The sequence below is a fragment of the Diabrotica undecimpunctata genome, chromosome 9 (genome assembly GCF_040954645.1).
Source record: "Diabrotica undecimpunctata isolate CICGRU chromosome 9, icDiaUnde3, whole genome shotgun sequence".
Classification (NCBI taxonomy): domain Eukaryota; kingdom Metazoa; phylum Arthropoda; class Insecta; order Coleoptera; family Chrysomelidae; genus Diabrotica; species Diabrotica undecimpunctata.
In genome coordinates this window covers 26,296,826-26,306,989 of record NC_092811.1, presented here as the reverse complement: position 1 = coordinate 26,306,989, position 10,164 = coordinate 26,296,826, and the positions used below count along the sequence as shown (strand labels likewise).

The 10,164-nt window shown below is 32.9% G+C and overlaps 1 protein-coding gene across 1 annotated transcript; it reads right to left on the bottom strand.

The window, feature by feature from the left end:
• Nucleotides 1-687: 687 nt before the first annotated feature.
• On the bottom strand, nucleotides 688-6,581 carry LOC140450474 (uncharacterized). Its single transcript, XM_072544117.1, has 4 exons — nucleotides 6,351-6,581; nucleotides 2,854-3,108; nucleotides 1,577-1,978; nucleotides 688-795 (listed from the first exon to the last, which is right to left on the bottom strand). Exons 2-4 carry the CDS (start codon nucleotides 3,094-3,096, stop codon nucleotides 688-690), a joined length of 753 nt encoding a protein of 250 aa, XP_072400218.1. The 5' UTR covers nucleotides 3,097-3,108; nucleotides 6,351-6,581.
• Nucleotides 6,582-10,164: the final 3,583 nt, after the last annotated feature.

The window sequence follows — 10,164 nt, the reverse complement described above, 5'->3', positions numbered from 1 at the left end:
TATGTCGGCTCCCATCGAAACCGGAGCCATTATAAACGAGGCGACTGTGCGCGATGGATGCCGCCGACGAAGCTTTTAGAAGGAAACAAAGAAAAACAGCCAATAAAAGAAAATTTTGGGTTCATCCAATCCTGAGAGAAAGTTCTTTGGGAACTTTTCATAACTTAATCGGAGAATTGAGAAGTGACCAACATAAGTTCTTTAAATATTTTATAATGTCCATAAATACATTTAACGATCTACTGGCACGCGTTTCAGCAAGAATTAACTATCAAAATTCAAGATTTAGATAGTGCACTTGTCCTGAAGACTCTCGATTTTTTTAAGGTAAGAAATCATCTATTTTAAGAAAATAACACAAGTAGTAGAAGATAGGTATTTCAGAAATCAGCATCAAAATTTAATTGTGAACTATATTGAGTAGAGCTGACTGATTTGACCAAGTAGAAGAAGCAGGCAATGTCAATATCCATATCCATTTGGAGAAACCATATTCTGATTTTGAATTGAATATATAAATCCTTGTAGGGGATTTCGTTATTGTGTGTTCCAATTAGATATGGACAATCTATTTTCACGTTTCTTTTTAATGTTTTGTATCAATGACATGACCTTTAAAATTCAATGATACACGCCTGATACATTCAAATTCAGACAAGTCACATTTGGATGACGTGAAAAACATATTTAATTATCGCTTAAGTCGTGCGAGAAGGTACGTTGAATGTGCTTTTGGTATTTTGGCCAATAAATGGCGAATATTACATCGATCAGTGGATGTTCAGGCTGGCACGGCTATAGAAATTGTAAAAGCGTGTATAGTATTACATAATTTTGTAAGAGAAAAGGACGGTTTAAACTATGAAGATATTCAGCATGCAACTTCAGTGCGGCAACCGATGGCGATGCCAGGGCCCGTATTTTCGAAACCGTTCGAACGGAAGTCGTATGCGAAAGATGATGAATTTCGAACGAAAATCGATGATTCGTATTTTCGAGTTGATTTCGAACGCATCGTATACGACGATTTTCGTACACGACTGTTTGAGTGGGTATTCACCATTCGAATCACAGATCACCTACCTCTGTTATTAGTGGTCTGTGATTCGAATAGCGGTAAACACAGAATAGTGATAATAATATCAATGAAGTGCAAGAAGTTAGAAATCGGGATCTTGTAGCAGGAAGAAGATTGCAAGAATTACTTGTTCGAAACCATTTTAGAAACTAAAGTAATAAAAAGTACAGGGGATCAATATATTATTTTTTTAAACAGTATATTTATCCTTTTCAAGTAATAAAAATAAATTTAATTTAAGATTTTTTATATAAAAAAGGTGTTTATTGTTATTGCATTAATAAATGGAAAAAAAATTAATCTTCAGTTTTTATTTATTTCAACTACATAATAAAAAAAAGTTTTACAAAAATATAAAAAAAAATATTAATAAATCTAATGAGGAACAGAAACGATACTTCTTACAAACTAAAAAAACACCTATTCTATGTGATTCAGTACACAATTCAGTATCATTCGTAATTTCAGTTAAGAATTTTTTTCAATAAGTGCATTTACCAAGAGGTTTAAACTATTGGCAATGGATTCCTTTGCCTTAACCTCTCTTTCATACAGAATCATCTCTGATTCCTTAGCCCCCACACTTCTTTTATATATATTAAGTTTCTCCCTATAGTATTTTTCCTTTCCTTCATTTCTATTTGAAGCAAGGTCCAAAAGTTGCTTGTTTGCTTCCAAAGCTGTACTAAGCCTTTGAATCCTGGTCTTTTCTTTTTTTGATGTGGAAGGTGTAGAAATACTATCTTTTTTTGATGTGGAAGGTGTACGAATAATACCTTTTTTTGATGTGGAAGGTATAAAAATAGTATCTTTTTGTTTCTCCACAACACTGCTTTGGGACGTAAAACTTTCTGATGCTTTTCTCTTTGCTGACAATTGTTCAGTATCACCTTCATTACTCTAAAAGCATAGATTATATGATTAGTGGTTCAACAAATGAAAGGTAATAATAAATGAAACAAAGTCAACTCAAGTCACCTTTACAAACCGAAGGGGTGCATGTCCCATAATAACATTAAACAATACACAGTTACCAGTCAGCACTCAAGTTAAATACTTGGGATTAACCCTCGATAAACGATTAACATGGAAACTGCACATACAAGCCAAGAAAACCCAGATTAACATTAAAATAAGACAGATGATCTGGCTTATAGGTCGAAAATCAAAACTCACCACTGAAAATAAGCTGCTCCTATACAAATGTATATTAAAACCTATTTGGACTTATGGTGTCCAACTCTGGGGTTGTTCGAAGCCATCAAACATTAAGATAATACAAAGAGTCCAATCGAAAATTTTAAGAATGATATTCAATGCACCCTAGTATGTAAGCAACAAAACCCTACACAAGGACTCCACCATACCTTTGGTAGATGAAGAAATTCGACAAATCACAAGAAACTACCTTGCTGGACTAATGGATCATCCAAATAACAAAGCAAGACTACTAAATACCCCTTCTGGATTTGAAAGATGACTGAAGAAACTGTGGTCAATAGACTTGATAAATTAACTGTTTATGTGAACTAATGTAAAATATATTATAGGAGAGTTGCCACAGGCCAGCTTCTCCCTCATGTGTTCAACATTCACACCATTTACTTATAGCTTCATGAAGCAGATTGTAAATTAAATTGTGTATTAAATGAAAAAAAAAATATGATTAGTACGGCGATAATAACAAAAAAATACAAAACTGAGAAAAGTGGATTGTCAAAAAAACCATCATTCCACAAAAAATTACATCTTGTAAAAAAAAGAAAATACCTTACCATTTCAATCTCATATTCCACTTTTGCATATTCATCCAAATTTTCATCACAATCATTGCTGAAATGAAATGAAGTGGCAGATTCTGCAACTAAAGGGTCACCCTCAACTATTGCAGTCCCTATGATGTCAATAATTTTTAGGTCTTCCTCAGTCATTTTGACATCTTTAATGGGTGGTCCATCTCCAGTTTCCACTTGGGAATTTTTAATTTTTGTGTTTTTTCTTTTTGTGTTAGAGTTCATATCTTGCCATGTCTAAAATAAAACAAATAAATCGTAGGTACATTTCCTTTTGATTTTGTATAAAAACTATTATAAAATATGAAAAGAGATTAGAAATTGTGTTTATGGGAATAAGCCGCAATAATTGTAATCAAAATTACATTTTTTACATTGACGTTTCGACTTCGAAACCGGAAATCGTTCTCAAAATGTTAGAATTTAACTAAAAAACTACAAAATAGAAAAAAACATCTATTCACCCTAGTTTAGCGGGAAATACTGAAATCAAATCTACATGAAAAGAGATGTTTGCATTACAAGGGGCTATTTTTTACTTTTTATGCATGTTACAATAGGTATCAAGTTATACTTATCTACATTGTGCTTTCGTTACTTACCTTACGCCATTGTTTCCACTCTTTCTTTGCTCCTGGCAAAGCATTTAATATTTGGCCTAATTTCTGCCACATTGTTTGGGCAGTTTTATATGTAAAATTGTTTGTAAATTTCCCACTTTTTAAATCGGGATTTTCTTCCATAAAATCTATCAGTTCTTTTTTTTGTTCGGAAGATACAGATCCTCCGAACATGGAATTTTTATTTTCTTTGTCCATATTGGAAACAGAGAAAACAGATAACGTCGGTGATACTGCAATATGTCGTATGTCGGAATGAGGTAATATTTCAGGAGAGACAAAAAAACTCTTCTCGTCGACCATTTTTAAATTTGAAAATGCGATTATTTGTGTATGATGTATCCTTTTATTTGGGTATTAGTACAGGAACACGATTTTTTGGTCAGTGTAATGTTAAGCAAAATGCCGTTACATATGACATATTGCATTGAAAGTTTAAATATTTTATGTCACATACGACAATTTTGTAATGCATGTACACCTCAGAAAAACATTTAATTATTTTCAAACTTTTTGTTTATTTTATTTAAATGGCGGAGAACAAAACTAAAAATTCTAAACTAATAAACTGGAAAGAAGAAAATATCATACACATTAATTTTTTATATGTGAACAGACTTGGAGAGACACACAGGTATGTTTTAAATTATCATAAAATGCATGATAATCTGATTCTATAACAGATTTTAATTGTTGAAGATGTAAGAATTTTGAATCCTCAATTGGGCTAACACCTAAAGTGGCTAAAAACATTTTTTTGCATACATGACATTTTTTTGAAGACTCCTTATTATCTCTAGCTATTAAATAATATTTAAAACCTGTTTTCTTTCGGGACTCCTCTTCGACAGTGTTTCTTCTTCTGTGTTTGGGCTGAGAGTGCAGTACAAGACTGCTTACATAAATTTGTTTACCTTCCCAAGAATTAATTTCCCAGAAATAGTGAAATATTTGATTACGCATTTCATTCGTAATTTGCGAACATTCAAATTTTTGTTGCGGCCCCTTAGATTCATTTTTGTGCCCCTCACATGATGGCTTTAGTTGGCGCCTACCTTTATAGGCTGTCTGCTGGTACGTTCCTTCACTATTTTTCTGAAATCCCATGTACGCATGTCCTTTAAGTCTGGCTTGTGAATTTTTTGCTCGTTTCCACTGTGATGGATCTCTTTGCCCTTTACTCCTGCGTTTTTTTGCTCTTGCGTCCGGTATCTGATGATCCTCTTGGTTTCCAACTAAATTTTCTGAGTCAGTATCAGTTTCTGTTGGCAGATACTCGCTGCCACTGTCACTTTCATGAAATGGATCGATATTTTCTTCTTCTATTGTCATTTCTTCCTGATAGTCAATTATTGGTATATCATTGTCTGTGTTCTGTTCCAAATAATATGATTTTGGAGCTATATCGGTTTTGGAATGCGATGTTTCTTTTGGAATTTCTGCCACTTCCAGGGGTGTTAAAACTGGATTCTCTTCCAATTCTGCATTTTCTAATAGATCTTCCACTGGCTCTGGAACCGTGCTTTCTGTTCTTTGAGGACTTGATGCATCGTCCAATTAATATGTCAAAATGTTGATATTATCGTCTTCAGGTATTTGGTGAGAGGCGTCTGCTCTTGAAGCTGAATTTAAAGCTAATTCCACCAACAGCCGTGCTCTGTTCGACATTATTGATTCTCTGAAAAGAAAAAATAAAACATGCAATATGTTGTATGTCAATACCTAATTTGAAGAGGATTAACACTAAATAAGCTAAATTTTGAATGCAATGTGTCGTATGTCACATAGTATTATTCAACTAATTAGTGTAAAAAACGTAAATCTCATTATAAGAACCTAAATATTAAAATAATTTATTTATGGAAAAAATTGAGGTTATACTATTTATTTTTTCAATTATTATTGTGTTTCTCAACTAAAAATTGGACTATATATAGTATAAGTTTTAGTATTTTAAATTTAAAAAGAACAAAGAACTTACCATATATATTATGTATTTTGTATGTATGTACCTACATAAATTCACTTTTGTCACTTCTAACGGCTGTTTTTAAGTTTACAGTTGACTACCTAATGAGCAATTTAAGTGACATACGCCGTATCGAAATATCCAATTGTGCGGCGTTGCCACATACGGAGAGAGTGATTCTGACATACGCCATACTGAAGTATCCATTTTAGTCAAGAAAAACTTACGACATATTTGCACGTATAAAAAATCATGGTAACTGTTAAACTTTCACCTGCGATATTTTGCAGGGGCGTAGAGGACTGCAATTTGGTTACAATGAATACATAAACGGAAAATGGCCGTATTTGTGACATACGACAAATTGCAGTATCACCGACGATAAGTACGAAAACACAAGCCAAAACACGTTAACACTGTAGAAAATTGAGCAAATCACAAAAAACTAAAAAACTTCAAGTCTGCTGCAACAAGTAAAATAAACTTGTCAGTCAAATAAATGTCGCCTGTCACCTCTACCTCTTCTTTTCTTAATTTCGTGCGAATTTGCGGCGTTGCCGGTGAATTTGGGTTAACGGATTCTCGTATGCGAATTAAACTTTCGAATTGCGTTCGAAAATACGCTTTTACGTTCGTGCACGATTTTTTTTCGTTCGAACTAATCGCATGCGAGTAAATTCGAACACATTCAAAAATACGACCCCAGCACAAGTACAACGAGTACATAATCCTCGCGGTGGTCCTATTGCAAATGATATACGATGTGAATGTGCAAATTATTTTGTTCTGCCAATAGGCTCAGTGCCTTGGCAGACAACGGCATATACCTAATTTGTTTGTATAGGATATCTACTTAATTTTGAATTATTTTAATAAAAGTAAGTACTTACCGTAACGTTGCCTTTCTTTTTCTCCCAACCTGTCTAAATCAGGTATAAGTTGGCAGCAAATTTCTCGCCATGCCGATATTTTCAATTGCTTGTTCTTATAGTCATTTGAAGTTTTATCCCAAAGGACAATTCTTTCCTAAACTAGTCTAATCAAATCTTCAGGATTTATCTCAATCTCCATTATTATAAAACAATGGATAAACTTGTACACTATAAAACATACAAAACACGTGGGCGCTGCTAGTTTTCTCTACGAGGAGTCGATAAGAATGGCATGGCATTGCATCGCAGCGGGTAGTGGAGAAGAGAATTTCGCGCCGACACCCAACAGATGTGAACGCCATTAAAACTCAGTGCGAGCGAGGTCCGCCACGATTTTTAATCGGGCTACGGGTGCTGGCAAAACATGCAACAATTTATAATAATAATAATAATAAATTGCCTTTATTTAGTCTGTAAAAATTTACAAACACGAGATACATGAGGCGAAGTCTAGCTAGAGCTACTCCACTTAACTTCAAGTTTACAAAGTCAGTTTGAAATAAGTAGAACATGAAAAAAAAATGATTTATAAATTGACATAAATAATAATATAGTATTGAAATGATAGAAATAGTCATGTGGCTACTAGAAAAATAAGATAAAGAAAATAATTTGTGATGTTATGTGATAAATGATATTAATGATAAATAAAAATAAAAAAAAATTAAAAATTCTAATGGTAACAATAACGACAACAATATACTATATAATAATAACGTTACTGCGATTGTAGTAAAAATTTCTTATAATGCCGCTTCATGAGATCAAGAGATTTACCTCTTAAATTTTTGTTAAACTATTAAACACTAAAACAGCATTGTAAGTAAACGACCGCTGGAAAATAGCTAGTCTATATCTTGGCAGCATAAGACTATGAGGATATCTAAGATCCAGATTATATGCGTCTCCACGAAATACTAATTTGTTCCTTAAATAAATAGGATTTGACGACGAAATAATTCGATATATCAATGAGGCTAGGTGATATTTGTATAAATTGTCTATGGTTAACCATTGAAGTTTTTTTGTTTTGCATGATACACGATCATATTTTCTTATGCCAAAGACAAATCTGCAACAATTATTTTGAAGTTTTTGCAACCTTAATTTCGTAACTTGATCTAAGCAAGGGTAAAATACCAAGAGCCCATAATTAATAATTGACATTACCATAGTTTCACAAAGTAACTTACGGAATTTAAAGTTTAAAATGCCTTTACTTCTATACAGTTGACGCATAACTAAATAGCACTTTTTTACTAAAAGGGTGACGTGCTCTTGAAAACGTAGCGTACAGTCATATATGACCTAAGTTTCTGCAACTATTAACATTTTTTAGAGGTTCATTTTTTATAATTAGTTTTAAGTTATCCTGAACAGTGGCTTTATAATTTTTTGAATAATATAACAAAGAATTACATTTTTTAGCATTTAGTTTAAGATTATGTCTAGTGGAATAAAATTCCAAATCCTGATTTATTTTTTGTGACGCTTGATTTACAGAGTTAGGTTCAAAAGAGAAATACAGTTGTGTGTCATCTGCAAAAGAGTGCAATTTCAGATTATTTAAAGATTTATACAGGTCGGAAATATATATTGAAAAAAGAAGAGGACCAAGAACCGAACCAGGCATCCCTGAATTGACAGATGCAAATTCTGATGAACTATTATCGATTATGACCTTTTGATAACGATTTACCAAATAAAATTTGAAAAACTGTAAGGAGGTATCATCAAATCCAAAATATTTTAATTTAGCACACAGAAGAGCGTGAAAAATAGTATCGAAGGCTTTAGAAAAATCAAGCAAGATGACTGAGGTTACTTTTCCTTTATCAAATGATCGAAGAATATTATCTGCTAACTCAAGAAGCAGTGTCGTTGTACTAAACTCTTTTCTAAAGCCTGATTGTATACACGTAACTACATTATTTCTAAAAATATAATCGTATATCTGTTTATAGATAACCTTTTCTAAAATTTTTGAAAGTCCCGGTAGGATGCTTATTGGTCGAAGATCATTAAGTGATTCAGGTTTATTTGATTTGGGCAGTGGTTTTACCAAAGCGTATTTCCAAGTGTCCGGAAAATAACCTACCTCCAAACCACAATTTATAATGTGCGTAATATAAGGAGCAGTAATAGAAAGGGAGAGTTGTAGCATCTTTGCAGAAATATTATTACATCCAAACAGCTTCCGATTTTAACCCTAATATAAGTGGTATAATTTCATCAATAGTGGCCATTTTAAACGAGAAAATAATATCTGGGTTGAAAATATTTGACTGATACCATTGGGTTGTCTCAGCACAACAATTTACAGGGCTAAAGACAGATGTAAAATAATTATTTATAGATATAGGATCTTTAAGCTCCTGAGGGATCTCTATAACTGGTTTATTTCCAATTTTGAATAACCTCATAGCTTTCCAAAGTCTTTTTTATTCAAAGAAGCAGACCGATAATTTAAGTAACCATTCTTCTCCAAACGGACTGCGTTAGTAACTGCGTTTCGAAGATCTTTATAGTAACTATAGTCTAAGACGTTTTTAGTTTTCTTATATTTGGCTAAAGCAGCATTACGAGTTTTCATCATATTCTGTATTGTGGGTGTTAGCCATGGAGCAGGTGGCTTTGTAATTCTTGATTCAACATAGGGAGCATGTTTATCAAACAGCGAAACTGACATATCATTGAAAATTCGAATTTTATTATCTATAAAATTTTCGTACAGTATATTATCCCATGACATTTTTTCCAGATCTGCGTTAAAAGGAGATATTGAAAAGTTTTTGTAATTTCTATATATCTTTAAAAAATTTGTTTTGTAATTAATATCTAAATTAAATCAAATTCACAGTACACTGCTCTATGGTCAGATAGTTCATGATCTAAAACGGCTGAATGTCTAATGAGTTCACTTTTATTTGTATAAATAACATCGAGCAGTGTTTGTGAACTGGTAGTTGATGCGCGTAGGTTCCTCTACTAATTGAACAAAATTATAAGACTGAAAACAATAATTTATTTGATTATCTACTAGCTGATCAACATTGATATCACCAGTTATAATAATATTATTAAATTGAGGCACTATGTGAGAAAGAGTATCATCACAATACTGTATGAAATTTAGCATCCTGTACGCCTCAGTTCTATATATAACACCGACTAACAATGTTGTTTTATGTATTTTCACAGAAATCCACATTTGTTCGATACCTAATGGACAGGGAATGTCAGCAAGTTCTGACTTTGAAATGATTGAAGCACGTACAAAAACAGCGATTCCACCACCTTTTTAACCACGGTCTTTACACGAATTATTTTAAAACCCAGAATGTATACACTCTGATCTGAGATATCCGACGTCAACCAAGTTTCGGACAGGCAAACAATATCAAAGCTGTGATCATTTACCAGATCTAAGAAAACGTTAAATTTAGGAAACAAGAACGTGTATTAAAATGAGCTAATTTTAGCTTTTTGTTAGACATACTGAATTCTAGTTTTAAGTTGCTCAATTTTACCTAATAAATAATCACAAAACTGAAGTGTTTGCAACATGAACTGTATCTAAAGATGTCGAAGCCGACAAAAAACGGTGTCGGATAGTTGTTGTTGTAGTTGAACGCAATCAAAATGGATTGTCACTAGAGCACCCAGCATTTTGCCGGGACCGACATCCGACAAGTGGGAACGGGCCCTATGGGTTGTAGGAGTTATCTGATATTTCTGGTATATCGATAACATGGGCGCCTTCTTGTAAAAG

Coding starts and splice junctions, on each gene's coding strand:
- LOC140450474 (XM_072544117.1), bottom strand. CDS start 3,096: ATGAACTCTAACACAAAAAGAAAAAACACAAAAATTAAAAATTCCCAA. Junction 1,979..2,853: donor TGGAATATGAGATTGAAATG/GTAAGGTATTTT, acceptor CTATGCTTTTAG/AGTAATGAAGGTGATACTGA. Junction 796..1,576: donor CCAATAGTTTAAACCTCTTG/GTAAATGCACTT, acceptor CAATTTCTATAG/CCGTGCCAGCCTGAACATCC.